The sequence below is a fragment of the Strongylocentrotus purpuratus genome, unplaced genomic scaffold (assembly GCF_000002235.5).
Source record: "Strongylocentrotus purpuratus isolate Spur 01 unplaced genomic scaffold, Spur_5.0 spur5_scaffold_5, whole genome shotgun sequence".
Lineage (NCBI taxonomy): Eukaryota > Metazoa > Echinodermata > Echinoidea > Camarodonta > Strongylocentrotidae > Strongylocentrotus > Strongylocentrotus purpuratus.
Window position 1 is genome coordinate 31,482,825 of NW_022145611.1, and position 25,504 is coordinate 31,508,328.

General features: G+C 36.4%; 1 protein-coding gene across 2 annotated transcripts; it reads left to right on the top strand.

The window, feature by feature from the left end:
* Nucleotides 1-1,389: 1,389 nt before the first annotated feature.
* On the top strand, nt 1,390-24,246 carry LOC578825 (endoplasmic reticulum membrane-associated RNA degradation protein). 2 transcript variants are annotated; one of them, XM_030999518.1, is made up of 14 exons: nt 1,390-1,447; nt 3,332-3,570; nt 4,172-4,320; nt 6,627-6,728; nt 11,104-11,193; nt 14,815-14,912; nt 15,391-15,530; nt 16,499-16,613; nt 17,427-17,529; nt 18,383-18,412; nt 19,137-19,205; nt 20,503-20,676; nt 21,499-21,782; nt 23,769-24,246. In XM_030999518.1, exons 2-14 carry the CDS (start codon nt 3,351-3,353, stop codon nt 24,010-24,012), a joined length of 1,818 nt encoding a protein of 605 aa, XP_030855378.1. In that variant the 5' UTR covers nt 1,390-1,447; nt 3,332-3,350; the 3' UTR covers nt 24,013-24,246. The 2 variants fall into 2 exon arrangements, with proteins under 2 accessions (XP_030855378.1, XP_030855379.1); XM_030999519.1 differs by having other exon boundaries at nt 1,391-1,447; nt 3,341-3,570.
* Nucleotides 24,247-25,504: the final 1,258 nt, after the last annotated feature.

Here is a 25,504-nt window from a genome sequence, read left to right on the forward strand (position 1 = left end):
TACTTTGATAGAAAAATAAGGTTTTACAAAATGGAAAAATACTAGAAGAGAAAAGGTAAGAAAGAGTAAAGACGGATTGAGGACGGTAAACCCTATACAAGATACTTTGGAGATCTACCACGGAATCCTCTCACCGGCACCAGAGTTGCCTAGGCCAATGATGGCCGAGAGCCCGAGAAGATTGCGCAATGTACCGCGCCGGTTTGGCAGGAAGGTGTCAATTGCGGTGAGGGGTTTTCATGGACCAGTAGATCTGAGATTATAATCCAAAAAAGAGAAGAGTATGAATTTACAAATAGTACCCAAAAAAAAGAAGAAAAAAAGAAAAAAAGTAAAAGGCGTAAATATTCTAAAAAAAGAATGAAACGCCGATAATACCAAACAACAACAACAACAACATAGGTGTGGATGTAACACGTACAATGAACACGATCACAACAACTATTACAATACGTCAATCATGTTCGCACATTTCCAGTAGTGACGCTCAAGGCTATTGAAATTTGATTTTTTTTTTTTCGTTCAAATTGTCGGACTTTTTGAAAGTCTTTACTATATTCTTTACAATGATTGATTTCCCTTGACGACTGTAGAAACGAAACAAAATAACAAATACGTTGATAGAGTTAAACCTTTTTTATCCAAAATTACAGCATATGTAATTTTAACATTGAATTTCGCCAAAATATGAATGGTGAAAACAAAGGATTTTGACAAAGACCGTCAGAGATCATTAAAATAATAGTTTATACGGTTTGTGTTAACTTATAAAGAAGTAATTATTAACAGTTTTTTAGGTGTTTCTTCTAAATGATTATTTTTATTCGAATGGATTTTTACATTTTGATTAATCTTCTCTATCACAAATTTTACTATTTGTGCAGACTCCTACGACACTGATCTATCATACGATTTAGTGTTTATCTTCCTTAGTTCCAAGTTCCAACCATACTCAATTCTGTTTTGCCTCTCTGAATAAGAAATAAACTGGTCTAAGGGAATATTTTAGGGGAAATCTGTAATTCATAAATAAATTTCTGTTTGAAGGAATTCATAGTTAATGAAGTTAATCTAATAATTTTTACAACGTGTTATAATGTTAACCGTGAAACATAACTACCCGACTAGGCAATCAAGAATTAATCTTGAATTGAAAAAGTGACCAAACAAATCTTAGTTACACCAATATCGCACAATAGAAAAAAAAAGAAGAACAACAAAATTAATCTCTCTTGTTCCAAAAATTCTACTTTGATTTTATTTTTTTAGCGCGAGGTCAAGAGAGCTGCGTCCGGCAACCGCCGACAAACCACACCACTCGATAATGAAAGGTCGCAGTTGTATGTCTCCCTCTAGTGTTTGTACATCTTAGTCATTTTCATGCAGACGACGGATCGAGTGTTTGTTTTCACTCTCAGGCTTCAGCTCGACCGCGCTTTTTGATTTTGTAAGTTAAGCAGATTATTTCAATATTACTTTGATTTGTGGGGGTTCTTAATATAGTTTAGCTATTGTAATTAACAAATTCCTGCTTAGTGATTGTATAATATATTTGGTTGAATTTGATTGATGATGAACGGAAACGATTTTAAATTACAGTCCCACTCGTTATCTTTCATGTGCTTTTTTTGTCGTGTCGAAAGATAGTTTCATATTCAGGATAGACTATTGTCTTATCATCAGTAGGGACGCTGATCCGAGAATGTGGATCGTCTGCTTAAACGAGGGTATCCTCGTAAACACAGAAAAATTGCGTCCCCAAAACTTAAGAATTGTCCACATTTTTGCGGACGTCTTTTTCCATCGTCGCTCGACAGGTTTAGGGTTCACAAACCGCGTGCGCTGGCGATGCAAAAAAGAATTCTGTGTAACAAAATGCCCTCAGTTCACCTTCTACTTTTTATGGGTTGTCCATCTTCCAGGGGATTTATCATTCCTAATGTGAAAGTCTGTACAAAATTGATGTGAAATGCATCAAGAAAATCATTGCGTAATCAGTTTTTTCGCATGGCCAACGTGCGGATTAAAAATAAGATTAAGAAACGTCTGCAAAAATATTCTCGGTCCATACCCCTACTGCTTATCGATTAATTAAATAAACTGTTTAGCATATATGATACACCCATTTAATTCAATGTATTAACAGAAATATTACTTTGTAAGTTAATTTTAACGACTAAAGTTCTTAATATAACTGTACTCTGTAGGACTAGGAAGTCTATGCGACTTCTCTATGTGTCTGTCTGTTTCATCACTTTCATGTGATGAAATTTACAACTTCCACCTCTATCTAGAATGACCAGACCCAGTTCCACTTCAATTATTCAGGTTCCACTGTTCCAGCTAACAGCTCTTTAGTCTTTGTTTTTCATTCTCACTCTCAGACTTGTCCTTCTACTCCTCTTCCCTCCTCCTTTTTTTCCTCCTCCTTTTCCTCCTCCATCTCCTCCATCCTCCTCCTCCATCCTCCTCCTTCTTCTTCTTCTTCTTCTTCTTCTTCTTCTTCTTCTTCTTCTTCTTCTTCTTCTTCTTCTTCTTCTTCTTCTTCTTCTTCTTCTCCTCCTCCTCCTCCTCCTCCTCCTCCTATTCTTCCTCCATCTCCTCCATCCTCCTCCTCCATCCTCCTCCTCCTCCTCCTCCTCCTCCTCCTCCTCCTCCTCTTCCTTCTCCTATTCCTCCTCCTCCTCCTCCTCCTCCTCCTCTTCCTCCTCCTCCTCCTACTTTCCCTTCTCCTCCCTTCTCCTCCTTTCCCTTCTCCTTCTCCTTAATCTTAATCTTAATCTGACTCCATTAGAACTTGAGTGAAGAAGGCCAACATCTGGAGTTCTGTAATTTTCTTGCTTTGTGGAATTGATTAATACTAAGCTTGTTGTGTATTCAGGCAAGCCTCTCTCATAATATCACTGCACTTTTTAGGAGTTTGTGCAGGTAGCCACTTTTATTTGTAACCTATTTTTTCTGTTGGCACTTCTTACAGCATTTTATGTTCTTATTTGTTTTCTTTTCTTTTGAGAAACAAACAAAAAATGGATGAGCATCAGTGTTTAAGTAAACAAGTTTGGCTCTATTTCACTAAAATGCTGGAGTCTACTGGACTAGACTTTGTTTTTGTTGGCTTAACAATATTTATAAAATTTGAGTCAAATAATGTAGACGGGTGACATGAAGGTCATTCTCAGACTTTGATAATCGTATCTTTTGTTGTAGAATCGATACCTACACACACCCACACATACTAATACGTGCTACAAATCAAATACATAACTCCTGAATGCATATATTTGTTATGTTGTTACAGTACATTTACATCTATTCTTTCATTTTGATTAAGATGTTCTAGTGATTCCAAGATGTCTTCAGAGTCTGATGAAGCACCATCATCACCACTCATTGTTGATGTGGAGGAGGAGGATTCCTTCAAACAGAAGACGTATCTATCACCTCTGGTCCATCATCTGATCTCTAAGATTGGGTCAAGAACATCAGCTAGCCAGAATGAGCCATGTTTGCTACAAAGTGGTCTTATTGATTGGGAGGCTCTGAACAGTAATGCACTTCAACATGATATAGGTAGATATGAATACTTCGAAAAATTACTTCAGAGTTTTTTGTTTAGAAGAAAATTGAATTGCTAATATCGTGATTGTTAATACACATGATTATCAACGATAAAAATATAATTTTCAAAGTATGACCAAATTATTTATGATTTGAGGGTATAATTTGCTTGTGTTAGTTTACTAATACTGCAAACATATTGGAAACAATGCAAAGATGAATAATTATTAGAATATTGTGAGGTATATTTGAGTATGCAGAAGTTTGATGTTGAATAGCCTACTAAATAATATCTTGATTGACATCAAATTTTTGTTGTATATCTGACTGCGCCCATTAAATGGCATAAAATATCAAATATTCTTTCATTGTAATTGAACATGTATGTATGAATGTCAGAATTTTGTTTTGAAATATCATCTCTCATTAACTTAAAAATGAAGTAGGATATGCATGTGTAAACAATATCATTTGAATGAAAAGTTTAGGTTTATTTACTTGCAATCATATTGCTACTAGAAATTTAAATTCAATTTTACCTAAATTATGAATATTATACTGAAACAAATATTTCTGAAGAAAGTGAGAAATGACACATTACATTCTGTTTCAGATTCTTGGGATACAAAGAAAGACTTCAATAATGTAGTAGGTAGACTTGCTGTGCCTTGTCTGGACATCCATGAGCATGTGATGGCGCTCTCTCTATCTGACCTGGAGGAGACATATAGTAAATGGTTGCAATGGACAGGTTGCCCTGGTGTAAGTGTGATAGCTGTGTGAATGTGTCTGTTTCAAGGTACCATAAACTGCCTAAAGATGCAATATAAAACCCATTTTACCAGTAAAAGAATAGTGAGGACTGGAAAATAGGCATGCATACTCTGTGTGTTATCATGTACAGTTTTTTAACACATGCAAATGACCGTGATGCTATTTTATTTTGAAGCTTCCCCTTTTTCAGACAGTTTACAGCTTCATGTGTTATACTTCACATACTTCCTGTGGTATACAACTAACAGAGATGCCAACTAGTACGGATTTCCCGTAATTTCTACGGGAAATCGGCCGATTACGGGCGGTACGATTTTCATACCATAAATTCCGGATTTTGCAGATTTTGCCGATTTTCAAAATTAGCACTTTAAGGTTTAGCACGTTTAAGGTTTAGCACGTACTTTTGACTATTGCAGCGCAGCCATCCTTGAATCCATGCATAGAAATCCCACAGGGCTTCCGATTGGACAATTTGTTATCTAGCACACCCCTTTCAGTGCATACATGTGCATACAACATGTGCTTCGCGAGCGGGGGCCGGGTGAAATACCTCTCTTGGCCGCGCCGCTACCGCCCGCCCAGCGCCAGGCCTCGCTACGCTAGCGCCGTGTACACTGTCGGATTTCTCACAGGCTGTCACAGCGTTCGTCGATTTTCGTCGACAATCTGAACTCATGTTGGTTGGATTTAGATATCAATCATCATGTCTTCCACAACTAAGAAGCGTGGCAAGAAGTTACAGACTTTTAAAGAAGAATACAGTAAGAAATGGAAATGCATCGTGTAACACCAACTAATGAACAGGTAGATCTAGATCTATGTTACTTTTATTTAACTTGTTGTGCTATCGCGCTTGCCTGCGGGAGCTGCGCTTGCCGCGCCAGCGTGCAGAAAAATTTGCGTCGCGCAGAAAATTACGGATTTTGTCTCCAAATTACGGATTTTTAGCCTTATGATTACGGATTTGTGCTCTGAAAGGTTGGCATCCCTGAACTAACTTATGAGAGAGCATGCTGATGTACAAATAATACATAAACTGTGTTAAGGTTATGTGATGGTATAGTATTAATGACTGCTTTGAGAGAAATAGTTGTTTTATTACGCTCAAGGGAAGGTTAGAATTGTGCTATTCCCCGAGGCTTGCCGAGGGGAATAGCCCAATTGTAACCTTCCCGAGAGCGTATGAAAACAACTATTTCTCGAATATTAAAGCAGTCATTAATACTTTTATATGCCGAAAAAAAATAGACTAAAAAATAAAAAAAAAATACTTTTTTTTTTTGGTCGAAGATGAGATTCGAACTCTTGCGTACAAAAGGTGATGTGTCTTAAGTCAGCGCCTCAGACCTCTCGGCCATCGCGCGTTGTTGACATGTATGGCAGTTTTGTACAATATATACATTAAAATGGATTGAAACCGGCTTCGCGTGTGATGAATGCTTCGCAAAAGCTCCATATACGGACTCTTCTTTTACTTTTGCAATGCATATTGGCACGAACTTAGATCAAGATCTATCGGCAGATGTTGTTTTTTTGTTTTTGGAAGTTTATTTTCGTCTTCATGTCAACAATGCAAGATAAAATTGTCGGTAAGATCGATCGAGATTCAATTGTATTGAAATTACCGACCAATCCTTCGCACACATACGGCATCCTCCATCGCTCAAACCATTTTTAACATGTAAACCTATGGGGTAACCATGGAGGCTGACCAACTTTTTTTAATAACCATGGTTATTAAAAATATTGAAATGTTTTATGCATGGTTACCGAGAATTTTACAGGAACAGTTGAAGTTTATGAATGCAATTCGACCAATCAGATGGCTGGATTTCTTAAGTGAGGTATATAAATGATACTATGTTCCTAACTTAAACTGAAGTCATATTCAGACAGTATGCTTTGAAAAAAAAACTGATAAGCAAAATTTTGTAAAAGCAAAAAAAGAAGAAAAAAAATGGAGGTGGAGGGGGACCTGTTGAGAGCAGCAATAGCTCTGAATATATATGCACACTGAAAATGATATACTGTCCTCATTTTTTTTGCCTGGTTTTTCATGGTTTGGAGGTTATTAATTGCCTCATTGAATGAGTCTCTACAGTCTTTCCAAATTCAAAGTATTCTCAAGATACTTTCGTGACGAAGTAAAGTTGTTTTAACAAAGTTTAGTCTGTTACAATAGAAATATAAAGAAATTATCTTCTACATCTTCATTTGATATATATTCAAGCTCGTAATCCTCTTCACAAGTTGAGTAATGCTAGATGATTCATTTCTTGCTCTTACTGCAGGTTTTTCTAGAAGGGTTTCAGCTTCTGAAAGAGGGAGATTTGAGAGGTCCTTCAATCAGTTTACTTGTGACCACATCAGTCCTAGAGAAGGCACTGGGAGATGTAAGTCCAGGCCACCATTTTTCTTTCTTAACCCGTTCCTTCCGGGAACCTGGTATACCAGGCTCCCGTGGAGCCCACTCACAGACGGGAACCTGGTATACCAGGTTCCCATAATAGGCAGGTAGACGACGTCTTTACAAGCCTTAAATTGCCTTTCCCTGCCATTAATTCACTAAACTAGTGGATGTGAGGGTTTATCCAAAGTATATGCTATCATTATCCATTACTCCTGTTTTGTTTACTTTAATATTACTCATTATATTTGTACTTTTTCATTAGCATGTCAAGTTTTCTCTCACATGAAATTCGTACAGCAGCGTATTGGAGCTCCGCGATGTCTGTCCCACAGATATTGACTTTCGCTGAGACCTTCCATGCACAGAATACCAATACTGCTGGTATTTCAATTGGGAGCAGCGCAAAGCCAAAGCCTATAACGGCACGCGGCACGCGCGGAACAATGCACTTCACTGCACATGAAAGGAAAATCCAAAGGTCAGCTCTCTATTGTCAACAACAACAAGCAGTATTATAAGTCTAAAGCAAGATCGCGAGGTTGTACTCGATTTAGTCTCCGAAAACGAGTTTTGATCAGGTGTATGCTGGATTTATCATTATGACATTTTGTATCACCGACCCCCCCCCCTCAAAGCTCAGATTTATTATTTAGTTTGTCTCTTTTTTTGTTTGTTTATATTTCCTGGCTAAAGTATGATGTCTGACGTATAGTAACGTCAATATAGCATAATAAACATTTTTGTATAGCAGTTTGATGTAACATAGATTTACATTCAAAAGCTTTACTTTTATAAGTATTGGACAGTAATATTCTTCTCATTTCGACTTTATCAGCCGCTCACTCTCTATAGCGTTCCCTATACTAAGGTATAATGTGAGAGGAGATATAAAATATTTGAGAAAGAGGGGGAGATAGAAAGTTATCTCCGATCCCCCCCCCCCCCCCCAGCTCTGATTGTTTTTCTTTTGTGTACGTTTCTTTTTTTGTTTGATTATTTCTTTTCGCTAAAGTATAATGTCTGACGTATAACATCAGGGATATGTTATAATAATTAATCTCAAGGAAAGGATGATGCCGGCATGCAAGTAAATGGCGGAATAGTAGACAACATCATGAAAGATGAAGATGGAAAACAACGTAGAAAGAGAGATAGAGAGAGAGCGAGAGACAGCGAGAGGAAGAGAGAGAGAGAGAGAGAGGAGGGTGGACGGGGGCAGAATAGATAGAAAGTTTGACGTAGTCTGTTCTGTATTTATTATTATGATATTTTTCTCACCGACTACCCCCCCCCCCCCCCCACAAACCTCAGATTTTTTCTTTAGTTTTTCTCTTTTTTGTTTGTTTATATCTTTTGGCTAGAGCACAATGTCCGACGGATAATAGTACCGTCAATATAGCATAATAACAATTTGTTTATATCAGTTTGATGCAACAGAGATTTACATTCAAAGTTTTTATTTTGTATAAATATTGTACAGTAATATTCTTCTCATTTTGACATTATCAGCCGCTCGTTTTCTTTTTCGCTCCCTATAATAAATATAAGGTATAATAATGTACATCATCAGGGATAATTTTATGTTATAATAATTAATCTCAAAGAAGGAATGGTGCCGGCATACAAGCAAATGGCGGAACAACATTGGCAGATAGACAGAGAGACAGACGGAGAGAGAGGGAGAGTTTGAGAGAGAGAGAGAGAGAGAGATAGAGAGAGGAAAGAGAGAGAGAGACACACACATAAAGAGAGTGAAAAAGAGAAAAAAAAAGAGATAGAAACAATCATTTCTCATCATCATCTTTTTGTCTGTTACATTTTAGCATATCATATATTCTTGTTCATTCCTTTATCTTGTATATGATTGATATTATCTTTGAATGATTGCAAAAACAACAAGACCCCACTCCCCGAAAAACACACACACAAAAAACAGGGTTATACATGTAGGATCATCAGTGCTGTAAGCCAGGTCATTGCCATTCAATTATACCCTTACCTTACTTCCGCTCTTCTATTGTTGGGGTTTATCACCATGACAACAACATTTACATCCGTCAACGTTCTTTGTTCCTCTTACGTAACTAAGTTGTGGGATCATGGGCCAAAGACAAAGATATAGCTCTTTTCACATATTCTATATAGGTCCCAAATACTTGCAGACATTTCTGTGTCATTTGTATTTGTACGTACTTTGTCAATTCATACTTACAAACTATAATTGTCAAAATTTGCCAATATATTCATACATATTGATATTATATAGCGCCTTTACATAAAACATGATCAAAGCGCTTTACATTAGTAAATAAAACAGAATATTTTTTTTGCTCTCTAGGCAATACTTCCGAACTATTTCGTTTCCCCTATATCATCTTCCGCTCTAGAATCCTATCTTGTTTATATTTATTTATTGTGTATGTGTCCTTGTCTCCCTCTCCATTATTCTTCTGTTTTTGAAAGAGAAAGTTTCATTCTTTCTCTTCTTTCTCTTATAATGTTATCCACCTACTTCTAGATGACCCTTTTGTGGTAAAAGTATAATGTCCGATGTATATTATTTCCGTCGATATAATGAACGTTTCATTTTATTTTGATGCAACAGAGATTTACATTCAAAATCAAAACGTTTACTTTCTATAATTTGTGTACAGTGATATTCATTTTGACATTATCAGCCGCTCGTTCTCTATTTTTTTCCCTAGTATTTAAGATGTATGTTTTCATCATCATGGATATGTTATCATAATTTATCTCAAAGAAGGAATGATGCCGGCATACAAGCAAATGGCGGAACAACATTGACAGATAGAGAGAGAGAGATAGAACGTTGAACGTAGTCTGTACTGTATTTATTATTATACTAGTTGTCTATCTGATCAACCCCCCCCCCCCCCATTCAGAATGTTTCTTTAGTTCTTTAAAACAAAATTTAAAAAATTAAACAAAATTCGCTAAAGTATGATGTCCGACCAAGGAGTTATTTCCTTCGTCCGACGTATATTAGTTCTGTCAAAAAAGATTGTGTCATATTATTTTTTGCATAAGAGATGTTTTTATATCCATACTCTTACTTTTAACAATTCTTATTTATATGTCGAAACGTGCTTTCGGAAATCGCGGAACAGAAAACAGTATGAGAGAGATAAAGTATAATGAACGGTTTTTATAGAGTGAGAGAGAGAGAGAGAGAGAGAAAGTTGGGCGCATCGTTATATAGTCTGTACTGTATTTATTAGTATGCTATTTTGGCTCTCCTTTCACCTCCCCCCTCTCCCCCCCCCCCCGTTCTGGATTCTTCTTGAGTTTCATTTGATCATGTTTACATATTTTCGCTACATTATATTGTCAGACGTAAATTATAACAGTCAATTTTGGCTGATAAACTATTTCAATTAAATTTGATGCAACAGAAACTTACATTGAAATAATTTACTTTTTATATACTGTGTATTTTCTCATAAAATCGAGTATCAAAATAAAAAAGAGTATAGGAAGGAGAAGAAAAAGAAGAAGAAGAAGGAGGAGGAATAAGAGTGACAAGGAAAAAAATAGATACGGAGGAGAAAAAAGAAGAACAAAATAAGTAGGTAGAAGAGGAAAAAAAGATAACGAAGAAAAACAACCTACAGTACGGAAGAGCTGAAAGAACTTAGAGCACGGCAGATTGCCAAATGATCTGCGCATGCGCTAAGTTCCTGCTCGTCGAAGCGACTGGCCAGGCTTTAGGTCGCTTCAACGCACACGCATTGTTCCGCGCGCTGAACAGTCGCACGGTATTGTACGGCAGCGAAGGAGTCGAGTTTTCGATTTTTAATCTCGTTTGTGGGGTGGCTATCAGGCTAAATAATTTCGGAAGGAACGGGTTAATTTGTTGATATTTTATTTATTAATCATGATATTGGAGTTTTTTCTGTCAGGAGGGTATTGAATGAATACAGTTTACCCCTATGGTTGCTTACTAACAAGCATTCATTGCTTTCTTAGCTGTCAGGTAAAATAACCACCACTATCTATCTATCCTCTCAAGAATAGACTTTTAAAAGCTTCCATTCACCCAAATTTATTATGTATGAAACATATAATTATAAAACTTCTATTGTGTGGCTGACATGAAGGTCTATGTATTTGTAAGAGACTTGTGTTTAAGATCAAAACCAGTATGTTTGCTTTCATTTTAGTTACTATCAAATGGTGTGGGCCATTGTTTCCTGGTATATGAAATATTTGTAATCCAGCAGATTTTCTTGCTCCAAGCCATTTTGCAAATATTTATGGTAGAACCCTAATTATTCTTGAAGACATCTTATAACTTGAAGAAAATTGTTGAAATATTTCAATTCATTTGCATACAACAGGTCTACTTGATGAAAAATAAGCCATGTCCATCTCTGCTGAAAGATCTTCTGATAACACAAGAACTACAGAGTTTCTTTGGATGCCATGCAGTAAGTCACATGGTTTCAATAATAATTGTTTTCAAAAAGGTATTAATTTTTCTTTGTTCTTGATGATTGCTTATGGGGCTTTCACAATTACACTCCGGGCCTGTACGGCGAGTAAAAACAGTAATTTAGGTAATTTTCGGCCATTTCACGGCCAGCTCCCAGTACAGTTCCTATGGGCGCCCTGGTGCTAAGTTGGCTGCTCCCATATCTCCCAGTGTTTTTAATCTGATCGTTAGGCCGTAGAAAGCCTGTAGGGATCCTGTGCAGGCTCCAGACGGTGCCTGACTGGGCCCCTCACAATGTTTTTCTGTCAATTCTCATGAGAAATCTTTATGCGCGCCTTGTGGTGCTCAAGGGTGTCGTACGGGTATTCTATGGCTCCCTCACGGCCCCTCAAGGGCCCCAGGTGATATGCACAACACTGGGGGTCTGCCGTCCGGGGGCCATTTGATATGAATAATGTCTGTGCTGGCCCCTCACGGCGGCATCGAATCCACCTGTTTGATATAAATACAGCCTTTAACCCATAGCCTGCCATGAGGCTGCATGCACGCTACCTATTGAGTGCCATGTGCGTGCAAGGGCGCATTCGTAGTAGCAACTATTGTTCATGCTCATTGGGCTATGCTGTGTGTTTCGCACTCGCCATTCATAGAACCATCGCGTTAATCAGATTATCTCCAAAACAACCTGGCACAGTAGGGATTAGCCCTGTGGCACGATAAGAGTTAAATTCTCTCTTTCTGTGTGTGAGCTGAAGCCGGCTTTTAATGATCAGTACCGCAAAAGTAAACTGTTTGTAGACAGGATGGCACTGAGGCCACAATTTGTCCTCCCGGAATGCATTCATTGTGCACGTATTGCTGAATTGCAGATGCAGTTGGACGTACGTCACCACCGTGTGCAGTATGTAGTTGTTGCACTTCTTCATCTTCAGATGAATTGGAGGAGGCTGTGCAAGAAGTATGAGTATTAGTCAATTTATACAAATTTGCATAAAATGCAAACTGATACTTACAGGCATATGAACTGGCTGCCTGAGGGGCTTGTGGCATCCAATCCAGTATGGCACAAAACTCTGCAGCTGTTGCTGCGCCTGTTGTGGCATGTTGTATGTGTTAAAGGTGTGCAGATGGGTCTGTGGTTGCACGTCGCCTGTCGCTTTGCAGGGGCAGCATCACTGAAGTTGGCAAAGGTTGGGGAAGTGTTGCAGGTTCCTTTGGAATCCATTGCATGGTGGTCTCATAGGTGTCCCTCTGATATTGTTTGAAATGCTCAGAGGAAATCCATTAACAGTCCGCCAGTAACCCCAAGAGGTCCCCTCATCCATTGGTCTTTGAGACTCTTAGGCCATGGTCTGGAACTGAAACAGAGCGTAGAAAACATGACTTGTGTCAATTTCAAATACAAAGTGCTAAAGAGTAGCAACGTTTTCGATATGTCAATAATGATATGAAATAGTTACATTTTTAAACCTCCTTTTTAGACTGCCTTTTTTCCTTTCCCGATAATTCCAGGAACTTTGAAAGTATCTCAGCTAGTGGTCCACCTGACTTCCTCTGTTTCTTCCTGGACAGGACCTTGGCGATGTCCTGATGTGAGCGTTTTGATCCCCCTATTGCGTTTTTTTCGCTACAGTGCACAAAAAGGTTATTTTTATTAACCCATTTCCGCCAAAATCACCCTTAAAAAGGGGTTGGGTTTTGCGGCGTCGCACCCCTGTCGGAGCCAAATAGATAGATAGATAGATAGATAGATAGATAGTCTAATTTATTTCATTCATCATAAAAAACATTTAGATAAAATAACATATGGTATCGCATATATATAAAGATAAAATAACATACATTACAAAGATAATCATACAACATAATATTCATCATTAAGGTAATCTGGACAAAATATAGGGAAAAGTGAGTATTTATGAGAATGAGGAGACAGCTAGAAATGAAATGCCTTATTAGTACGGCCACTTACACAAAAACTAAAACTGAAACTGAAAATATGAAATTAGGATAAGATGAGAGTATAACAGGACCAGATTGAAAATTTACAGCATAAGTATAAGCATAGATACTCATAAGATTACATTTTAAGACATAACCTGAGTAACCCCTCCCGGGTTATTGCTTTAGATTAATTGAACATAATCCAATAATCCCTTCATAATGATTTCTAAGGATGTTTGATTCAATCTTTTGTGATGTGGGCAATGAGCATCCTTGAATGTTCCACTCTTTGAGACCGCTTCTCTTTTATTCTGAAAATGGCCTGTCTGGTTTTCTTGCATTATCACTGTTAGTTCATGATGTTTATTCATAAAGACATAGCTATATATCATTTTAAGACTAAGAATCTGCACTTTCTACTCCAGTTAATAACAAGTAAGGTCAAATTTCCAACATTCTGGTCGTTTTGTGGTGGAGGGTCACATGTCCATCTTGAGTAATAGAATGAAATGCTTACCGATCCTAAGTCATCCGTCAGTCGAATGGTCATATGGAGATTCAGGAAGGCATACCGCCTCAATGTCCATTGTTGTAGTTGGGTTAGCTTCAGAGCAGCAGACCCCGACTTATCCCTCTTCACCTTCTTTTTCAGTTTACCGTAGTTGGTCCTGTTGGACGTGAACCTCATCAGAATCTTTGTAGCTGGATACATTTAAAAAAAATCATATTAGATTAATTGATACTGATTGTTCAAAAGTAAATCATACAATTTAGGAACTTTAAATGAAAAGTAGATGCATATACTGTAATAAAGTCACCAAAATCACAATAGCAATGATCAAAATTGACAAGGGGATTTTCCTTACCAGTGTATCCATGGCTTAGCTCTTTGACGAAGTCTTCCAGCAATCTATTTTTTTTTGTCTCATGCTCTTATAGTCTCCATCTTCCTTTGCATATAAGCATGGGTAGGCCTAAAAAATGTCTACAATCTGGTCTTTGACAGTCATCTTGAACTGACATGCGTCGTCTTCACCTTCTCGGCCCACATCTGCGCCAGCTAATTCAATGTTGGAGCCCACCTCTGACCCAACATCATCCACGTGTTTCTGTCTTTTCTTTCACTTCCTTTTTGAGCCCATGGTTTAAGATGTGTGCAGCGCGAGAACTTGTGTAGAAAGACCTCTCAAAATGTACAACGCAGCTTTAAATACAAGAGGCACAGATGTCAGAGGACACATAGTTCAGTGCACCTCACGGCACCCAGCAGGGCACCTTGAGGACCCTTGTCGGGCCCCGGTAGGGCCCCATCACTTGACCAATTTTCACCGGGTGCCACAGATTTTGTGACCACACATGCCATAGAAAATGAAATAAAAATCGGAAGGGTCCTGTACGGTCTCTAAAATCCACGGCAAGCTGCTTGGTGGGAAAATGTTTGATCTAGATGTGTCAGCTTTATAACAAGTACATTAGAGAGCATTATCTGAAGCGGTTCATATTTTTAGTAAATTATAATGATGGAAATGATAATTATTATGTGAAAATAGATGCATTTACTTATCAGAAATAACAATGCTTTCATAATTTTGCAAATGATTATGCCAGGATATATGGTAGAGAATTTTGTATATTTCCCTCTCTTTCTTTCTTTCTTTCTTTATTTTCACAGTTATTTTGTTTACGAGTCTTGATGGGACCTCCAACCAGTCTCAACCTCAGAAACATTCTGTGGCATGGATTTGCATCTCCTGGTGAAATTCCTTCAAGGTGAGATTCAACTTCACTGCAGTTTCCTTTTCATTGCAGTTATTACAACTTTGCATATATCAAAGTCACATCTTTTGCAGAAGCCTAAGGTTTTTATTTAACAGAAAAAAGAAGGGAAAAAAAGAAAGATCTTATGGATCCGTTGGAACCCTCAACAAGATGGAGAACATCCAGAGCAAAAGCTCAAGAAAGGGATAATCAGAAAAAATAAAGTACAGTGTACCAGCATGAAATGGCAATATGATATGGATCTTGAAACAGAATTATTGAAGATAGTTAATGTAATGTAATTCAGAAAATCCTCATGTATGTCAGTCCTTCCATATGAGATTAGCAAAGAATTATAGATTTATTTTCATTTTCAAACTTGGTGGTGTTTGCCCTGTATTTGAATGAAAGGATGGCATGAAAATGAATCCACCAAATTGTGCTTAGAGAGATTCTGAACTCCTTTCTCTCCTTTATTCTCAAATCATAGATATTCCAGTTTTCTATTGGTATTGACCGCAAGTCTTGGCTACATGCTTCATAGCCTTGGAATTCATCCATCCAGCATTCCTCATAGAACACAGATAGATTTCCAGAAACATGTTCCATTGCTACATAACAAATTTCCTGGTAAGGCACAATACATGTAAATCTTCACATATCTCAATCAAATTATGTATCACTACCTGTTCCTCTACTTCTATGGCACTCTGGATCAGCTAAGAATATTACAAGATTAATACCCAAGGAAAGTAAGATCTTAATTTTCAGTATTGCAGGGAGATGCTATCTTTTTACATAAAGGAACAACTAAGGTGTTTATCTTGAAGTTATCTTCATTATACTGATGATGGCTGTAAATTAAAAGAGGAAAACAAATCCTACTCAAAATGATGCTCAAAAAATATATTTACCATGACATCAAAAATGAATGTGTTGGAATCTATGAATGTAGTGCTATGTTGTAGCAGGTGAGGTCAACATTCAGCTATTTTCAAATTTCCTGAAGTATTTTAGTTTTTGGTAGTTTATTCCTAAGGAAAATCCTTATTTGTAACTTTAAGAAATAGCGGTAGGATTTGTGCTCTGTGCAAGCAGAGTAGCGCACACCCTAGCTGCATCAAGGTCAATGGAGCCTACCAAGCTTAGTATTACTTTGGGCTAAAGTACTTTTTCAAGTGAAATTCTGCCCTCCTACATTAAAGGGATCCGGCAACTTTGTCTTAGATCGTTTAGAAATAATCCTTGATTTAGCTCATGCTGTAATGATAATTATAAACCTTTAGGTCAGTCAGGAACTCCATGACTTTTACAAGCCGATCGCCTGTCTCGTTATCAAGATATTAATGATTGGAATTACAAATTTTGAAAACCTTTTCATAACACTACAGTCTATTGGGGAAAACGAGTATGGTAAAACCGGTCACTCCAAGATTTTTTACTTTTTTGAGGCCCTTCTTGATCATTTTGAAGCGCGATTTTTTTTAGGGTTACAATATTACACCATATCACATACACTGGTAACATGTAGGACTGTGTATCTCAGATTTAACATTGTTAAACGATCCCTTTAAAGTTCTTTTCTCCCATGTGTCTAGTTTTACTTCCAGATCACTTGAACACGCTTTCTAAAGAGGTTTGTGAGAGAGGCCTTATCTGTCAAAGTCATGTTTCAATGTGGGAACAAGCTGCTCACTATTATGAAATTGAAAGGTAAGATTCACAAATATGCTTTGTCTTATTCCCTATGATAATTCTCAGAAGAGTGTAAATATAGTCTTTAATTTCAAGTAATTTTAAATTTGAGATATATATTTGCATTTCAATTTTAAAGACAAGAACCAGATGATAAGTTACATATGATTTTCAGACAATGCAACACAGAAGAGGTGCAGGGCAAAATATGAATAGCCCAAGCACAGGCAAAAACCCTCAGTAATATCTAGATGTCAGGGAGATCATTCAATCTGGGCTTTTTCTTGGGTTGGCAGCTTGACAACCTAGATAGTAGCTGTAGTTGCCAAATAAAACAATTAAAAGGTGTTTGAAGCTCTTTTAGAGTGGGTTGTACATAATTCACATGAAACTATTAAATTCACAGTATATCTCTTTATTTTTTAGTATTTAAAAAAATTTAAATCCTCTAATGAGTTTGTTTTTCTTTAAAACACCATGTTGGCGAGGTTGATTTGATTTACTGCAGATAAAAATATATTTAAAATCAAGTTTGACAAATAAGGTGCTAACAGAAATACATGGAGGCTTTAACCCTCTCATATTAAGGAAATACCAATGATATTGAAACAATTAAGAGTGTTACTTTTAACAGGTGATCTTGACAGATTTTATATCACTTTTTCCTCTCTCTCTCTCGCTCTCTCTCTCTTTCTATCCCTCTCTCTCTCTCTCTCTTTCACTACTCTCTTCCCCACTCCCCTCTTCCTTCCTTTCACTCACTCTCTTTCTATCTCTACTTTTCTCCCACACTCTCCATGTTCTCTTTGTGTCTCTCCACCTGCCTTATAGGTATAATCTATGTGTTATGATCTTATGCCCTCTACTTGAACATCTGATCAGACTAATTTTCGCCAAAGCCAACAGGTGTCCTGAGAGAGTCCTTACAGCAGAGGTATATATAACTTTAAATATGTAGTTATGAATGAAAAAAACAATCATATATAACAATGATAATAATAATAATAGTTCAGTTCTTGTATAGCGCATAATACGTCATGAAATAACATCTCTATGCGCTTCCGGAGAGCTTTGGAAATTATTACCCTAGCTTTAGCTCCGGCAGCCGTAATAATGATATTCTGGATATATATAGCACTTATATGACGTCTCTTCAGCTCATTATGATATATTTTTGTCATATGGATAGTATTTTTAGCGTACAATACAATTAGTTTTACGTACTATCATTAGCACCTTAATCATGATAATAATATTAATGATAACCCAAACCTGAAAAGCAAAAAAATAGCCACTCAAAGACTGCTGAGGTACATACCTGATCAATGTTTATGTGGTGGGAGTTGTTAATGAGTATTCATTAAGCTACAAAGACAAAGGAAAAAAAATGATTAGGCAGAGTATAACGTCAGCACCCACTCTTATCTCATAATTAGACTCTCTTTATATTTAGTACTTCCATAAATAATGGAATAGCTATAAACATTTGAAAATACCATCAAAGCTGCAAGGAAGAAACCTATTTAAGCTGACAGTAGCAGCCAATGATGATTAAGCATGATAACAATTATTTCACTAATCTGAAGTAATTAATTTTTTTCTAATTTGACTTGAATCATACCATGAAAGAACATCCCCTTATCAGTTTTCTTAAAGGTTTTAATCCTCCAAATTTTGTGCCATTAAAAATAATAAATCATGAATGACAAGTAAATAGAATGATTATAATGATGATGATGAACTCCATCCTTTGCTAATTAATTGTTATCTATTGTTTTCTGTTACAGTCCACTGTGTTATTCACAACATTTGATGAGGTCAGTTTTAGAATCTACTTAATTTAAATTTAACTTAACTTTGAATTAGATAATATTACGGAATACACATGTATCAATTTCCATTTGTGCATGAAAGCAATATTTGGATGTATCAAGGAGAATTTTAGTCATACATGTCTCTCAAAACACTTTTTGCATCAGTTTGTACATGTACGTCCAAAGTTCCAAAATTTACACGTGTATCAAAGACAAATTGCTTATAAACAAATAATTATAGTTTATTTTACTTATTTATTTACTTGATTCATATTTTTTATGGGGGGAACTTGAATCTCAGCTTCAGTCTCCTGCCCAGCATTAATATTCAGCATAATGGAATATGGAATAATGACTATACGTCAATGACAAAGTATTATATCAACATCTGCCCACATCTATTAAGATTCTGGCTGCAGTATTTGGTAGGGAAATGCTAGGTATACTCTTATCATTTGACAGCCCATGTTTGCGATACAAGACAAATATGTTGCCTTAAATCAACAGACTATTTCCAAAATTGGAAATTATGAAGCCCAGACAAGGACAGACATAAATCTTATTCATTCCAAAGTAAACCAAGTCTTCTGCTTTGCAATACCATACATTAGACATTCAAATTGATTAATGATTCTGTGGAGATATATGATTAAAATTTGAGCAATTTGTGCCTATTTCTATAGATTATTTCTTGATTTGTTCTGTTTATTGTATACTATTCATATAGATGCTCTGTGCTGAGCTGAGTGATGGAAACCCCAATCTGCTTATACCTGCAATATCTGAGCCATTCATGGTATGGTAGTAATTAATACTATTTATATTATTTCAAAGATGTTCACAACTTTTTAACAAAGATGAAGAATGATGTGCAAAGACAAATGGAAAGCCATCAATATCTTTTGAGATTTCTGTTATTCAGGTAGCATTTTCTATTTTAAATGCAGGTACATGTATGAACAGCTTTATGCAACATGTAGCATTACATTGTTAATAATACTGTGATAATTATACTGTGATTATATTTCATTCTCAATTCCTTTGGGAGAACTGCCTCTTAAAAGGTAAGTTACCTCACATGCTCACACCATAAGATATATTAATATATCTACCGGGGTATTTATGTTTATTTTTTATTGCTGAGCTAGGGCTATTAGTACTTTAACTTGGATTTGAACCTGGACTCAGCAGAGTTCATCTATCTTCTACACATGAGATATCTGCATGGGATGGTTTATGTTTTTTGAAACTTTGGGTTTTTTGTTGTTGACCTGACTGCTAAGAAAGCATGTGTGTGCTTGGAAGTATCAACCAGCAGACCGACTACTTTAAGTCCTCTCCAAGGGATTTGGTAAATGAGGATTAATGCCTTACCAAAGGGCACTAGTGCATCGACTTGGTTTCGAACCCGGGACCTCCCGGTTACGAGACCATTTATCTACCACTGAGTCATCACGCCTTCTTAGCCATTGACTTGTCATGTGTGACTATCAAAGTATCAAATCATCATTGGTTTGATGATTGGATGTTTGGGTTTTTGACAAGACTTGTAAAATATAAATAAGAGTCTTACAAGATGTTTTCATTGCCCAGTATTTTGAGGACTTGACTTAGAGATCATATAAGGTTCATATGTTTAAGTCCTGTCATCAAACAGTGCATATAATCTATGTGGCTTCTCTCCAGCAAGGCAATTTAACATACCTCCTGGGATGATTATGGTAATTATTAGTATGTCTATAAAACTTCAACTAGGTGATATGCTCACATGGGATCCAATCCCATTTTTGAAATAATAGTGGTTCCATTTGATAGCACAGCTACGATATGAATATGTTCTACTGCAGTTTAATAATACAAAGTATCATACTACTACCCCAGCTGTAGCTGAGCTGCCATAATAAGGCGCTAGAGCATTCAAGGAATTTCTTCCTACCGGGTCCCCATTTTCTTCACCTGGGTGGAGAATGGAATCCTGTGATCCACAGTCCAGTGACTTATCCAATATGCCAAGACATCTCTACATATTATACCGGTAATGTATCTAGTGAGCTACCATTACAAATGATATCTTGTTTTGGAATTGACCCTAGGACCTGCTGATGGATCTTCTCGTGCATCCCGACGGTCCTCGTCTCAGGGACCGCATCAGTCATGGTGAGGTTGACATCCATGGTGTACCCAGAGAAGTCGCTTCATTCACTATATGTGCCTTGTTTTCCTGCTCCATGAAGCCGCCAAATTTAGCTGATAAAATCTCACACCAAGTAAGTATACTAGAATATGAGGAATAGTTATAAAGTGGGAAGAGTGCAAAAATATAATAATAACAATAATAATAAAAAGTTAATTCTTATATAGTGCATTATACTGAAAAGGTCTCTATTCGCTTTAAATAATAGGGTTTAAAATTTAAGAGCTAATTACAAATGCAAATATGGAGATGATTATTGAGATCTAGTATTCTACAAAATCTGGTTTAATGCACAATATACAAAATAATTAACACATTAAGACACTATGTCCCTTTTGCAGCCAACCTCGAATTCTGTAGAAATTTGCAGGAATTATGAATATGTCATGTATGTCCTATCTGTGAAATTTAAACGTTAGCAGTGTCCTAATATTCAAATTATGCAAAGAAACCCGTTTACTTGCTAGACTTCACAGTCAGACACTATTGTCAGTATTGAGTGACTGACTGGCTTTTTTTCTTCTTTGGTAATAACATACATAAAATGAGCTGTAAAGGATTTGTCTGCATCAATAATCCACTTCTTGTAATGGCCAAAATTAAACTGATTGAATCTTTGCGCAGCATAAAACGTACGACCATGCGGTACAATGGTCTGAAAATCAAGACTATTACTTATTGGCTCTATAGCTCCTAAGTCGATTTGACTACTAATAGTCATTATTTTCCCACTGAAAGACATTTTCATGTCCCCCTTTTTTAAGGGGAGTTCTAAATTAGTATTATCTTTCAAATGCCGTTGGAATTTAACTTTTTCATTTTTTGGGCCTGCAAATGGGACATAGTACCTTTAAGTTACATATCATGACATAACATTCTCCCTTTTTTTCTACAGAAATTGCCCATTTTAGATGAGATCCTAGATTGTGCTTCTTCCTACACCTCTGTCTTTTACCCTGTGGCTTCCTGTAGACGTCTGGTCCACTCTCTGGCTCCCTGTCTGAGTGACTGGTCCTCCATGCCTAGACCAACACCCCAGGACCTGGACCACTCTCCTTGGGAAACTGGACCAGTGGAGGGTGAGTCACAGGAGAGGACCAGAGACAAGGACCTGGTACTGATGGTGGTGAGACACAGTCGGTGCTTCAGCAAGGATGATGAAGCCTCTATAACTGAGTGGTAAGAACTATAACCTTGTCAATAGCCTTCATCTAAGTTTAATACCATAAAAAATGACAGTGACATTTTGTCTGCATCATTACTTAAAGGGATAGTTGAGTTCTGTTTTCAGACCGCAAATGCCTTCAAAGTGCATGTTTATTGCTCATATTCTTATCTATGACATTTCTAGTGCCCTTTTAGGACCTAAAAATGCTATGAAGGTAATTTTAAAATTCAGACCCCAAAATGAGTGAAATTTAGCCAATTCGATCATACCAATTCAGCTCCACTTTCAATGAAATACGGTCACCGTCAATTAATTAAAAATAACAATACATGGGCCGACTGGTTGTGCGTAATAAAACCAACTCGAAAATGCCAACAAAAAAGCAATCATCGGCATTGACTGAAATACGATGTAAAAGGCGCTATTCCCTTTATTCAACAGATTTGTTAAATTATCTAATATTTGTGGTGGTACACAAGTGTTAGAAATTGTTATATTTATGGATATTTCAGCCGTCTCTGAACCAAATTTGATCAAACAAAGATGATTTTGTCATTTAAATTGTATGTTCTTTCAAATTTGACACTCAGTTTTTCATTATCTCACAAAAAAATTATCACAACAGAACTCAACTATCCCTTTAAAGGGCAATTCCACTCTAAAAATAACTCACTTTCGATAAAAGCAGAAAAATCAGACAAACAAATCAAAAAAAGTTTGAGCAAAATCGGATAACTAATAAGAAAGTTATGAATTTTTGAAAAAGTATGTAAAACTATGGAACACAATTTGCCAAGATGGTTATCAGTTTGTGATGTCATGTCCTCACAACATATCAATTGCTTTATGTAGTTTAATCCCACTAATTTCCCTTTTTATCCCCAAAACTTGATTTCCCCATGCCTTTGCCCAGGTTATATGATTTTTATCATATTGCGTGCATGACATTTCCCAAAAACCTTTATGAATTTTGAAGAATTGATACTATTTTTCTGAATATTGTATTTCATAATTATTGATTTTTATCTAATTAGTTTATCAAAATTCAATTTTTCATGATTTAACTGGACAAAAATTACTCTTTATTTGTGCATCCACACAAAATCATATTACTAACAATCTTACTTGGATGCTGGTGTGATTCTTAGGGTGAAAAAAAAAAATTTATATTATCAATATAAAAAAAATAATTAGTGGATAGTGAGGACCATACGTCACAGACTCATGAGTGAGTTGCCGATTTGTGTAGTGATTTTCAAAGTTTTTCGTGTCATTAAAAATTCATAACTTTCTTATTAGTTATCCGATTTTGCTCAAACTTTTTTTGATTGGTTTGTCTGATTTTTCTGGTTCTATTGAAAATAAGTTTTTTTTGGAGTGGACTTGGGCTTTAAGATATGTGGCCTTTGTTTTCATAGGCACACATATTTATTGGGTGCTTCCATGTCTTAATTTGGTTTGGTCATAATGAATTGTGCACATAGAATAGATCCACATGCATCTTGGCCTGCAAAAAAGGAATGATGTCACAAGTCACATTATTTCCAGTAACTGATCAAAGATATTTCAATACAATAGATTTGAGGTGTAGAATTATTAGAAGGAAGAATGTTGAAAATGGTGAGATGACAAAAATGAAGTAACACTTGAAAAGACAAAGTCATTTCTGTACAAAGCGATGTTGGAGGGGAAGAGCAATTTTAAGAGAAAGATGGCAATGATGAGGAATTGGTAAAAGGAGTATGTTGAAGAAGTTGATGAAATTAGATAAATAAAAGAGTGAAATGTTATGGGAGTTTAGGGGGTAAGAAAAAAAAAGATGATGAAGTTATGTAGTTGTTCTGTAATCAATGTCGGTATTTTCTTAATCAAAACTTTTTCATAGTAGTATTATTTTGATTTGAAGTGTTGCAATAGTAATGATTTAACCAGAGTGTAACCTTTTGTTGAAGTGAAAGCAAAAGTAACAATGACATGATATTTTCTGCAACTTTCAGTGTCATCAACCCTTTCCTCTGCATGGAATCCCTTGCACATCACCTCGATAGTCTTCAACTTCAGACGTTGTTCAGGCCTCGTAAGGAGCTTGAGATAGCAGGTCTTCTACATCGCATTGCAGCTGAATGCCTAAAGGTCAACGATCAGATCCGTTACCTGGCAACCACAAGATTCAGCCAATGGCAGGGCAAAGAACTTAGATCTAGACAGAGAACAAACTACCAACGTTTCCTGAACAGGTGAGGTTATTATTTTTGTTAACCAATTTAAATTGACATCATTGTGATTCTATATTAATGTCAATAAGTTTCAGTGATTGTTTTCAAAGCATAATGTCTCTTCATTGTCATTTATAAATAGATTAAAGGGTAGTGACATGGAAAGTATCATGTATGATCTACATGTACCAACATTTTGTGATCGGTAGACATTTTCTGCCCCATCATGTCATATGTATTTGATAGACACAATGAAAATCAAATCAAATCACAACTAAATTAATATATTGTTTGTGTAGAAACTTAAAAATATCCTTAGCTCTTATACAGAAATAAATAATGATAGAAAGGGAAAAAGACATTCTAAATCCACACAGTTTTTAGGCAACAGGATTATTAAAAAATTCCAGTGTTTTAAAACTCACTCGTTTTAAAAAGAAACTAAATGTAGACTGGATATTTTAGTGTCTTTAGAAACAAAAGTGAAATATCATGCTATATTTATATGGATAGACAACTAAAAGTAACCACAATTGAACCAGGAAACTTCAATTTACTCAAGTGTATCAAATATCTTCGTTGTTTATTTGAACAATTGCACAATGATACATTCATGGTTGAAGATTGGAGTGCATTAAAAGGAAGGGCTGGTCTAGGCCTTGGGTTTCAGGTTGCAGGCCAAAGGAAATCATCCTCTTCCTCTAGAACGTTAGGCTTCTTTGCATGGCTGCCTAGTGACCTTGGCTAAGGAGTGGAGCCAGAGTGACATTGGATTTTTACAGGAGCAGGGTAGCTTTAGGGGGTAAGGAGGGGGGGGGGCTGGTTCTTGCCCCCTTTCTGTGAGCCGGTGGCACAAATGTGATTATTAGCTTGTATCTATTCCTACGTTTTTGGCAGTGTAGCCTAATGATAGATTGAGAAGTGGTTTTTAGACTCCTTTCTATTTTATTACTTGGCAGCTGAAGGAGGAATAGAGGCTTGAGGTGATCCCAGCTTCTTTTCAGTGAGTTAAATAGCATATTGGATGGATGGATGTTGGATACTAGCCCCTTTCTTTGAGCTTCGTAGTATAATAGTGGGGCAGAGTCTATATCTGACTCACATTTGTAAATGTTGCGAACTGTGAACATTCTTATAATTGAAATGCATATTACAGGAGCATGCATATTAGCAGTCATATCATTTCACAGTTTTGAGAGCATCTCCATCCAACTATTTTATCAATGGCCCTGTAAACCAGTCAATATTGAGTTACTATTTTAGTCCATTAGTATTAAAGTAATCAGGTTTTACAAAATTTTGTGAAACTCAAAGTGGGGTAGAATTTCTAGGCTGTTAAAAATATACACTGATACCGCCTCTAAGCTTTTCAATGTAAAAATACACTTTAACTTTTGTTTCATCTGCCTCAAAGAGTTTTGTTACCTTGGCATTTAGCTGTTGATGTGGAAAAGAGAAGAAAAAAAGTACTGCAGCCTTCACATTCAAAGACTGTACAGTGTGTACATGTATTGAAA

Excerpts from the sequence above, each read along its gene's own strand:
- LOC578825 (XM_030999518.1), top strand. The coding sequence starts at position 3,351 with ATGTCTTCAGAGTCTGATGAAGCACCATCATCACCACTCATTGTTGAT. Across the intron at positions 16,614-17,426 it reads CACTATTATGAAATTGAAAG|GTATAATCTATGTGTTATGA; the intron begins GTAAGATTCACA and ends CCTGCCTTATAG. Across the intron at positions 17,530-18,382 it reads AGAGAGTCCTTACAGCAGAG|TCCACTGTGTTATTCACAAC; the intron begins GTATATATAACT and ends TTTCTGTTACAG.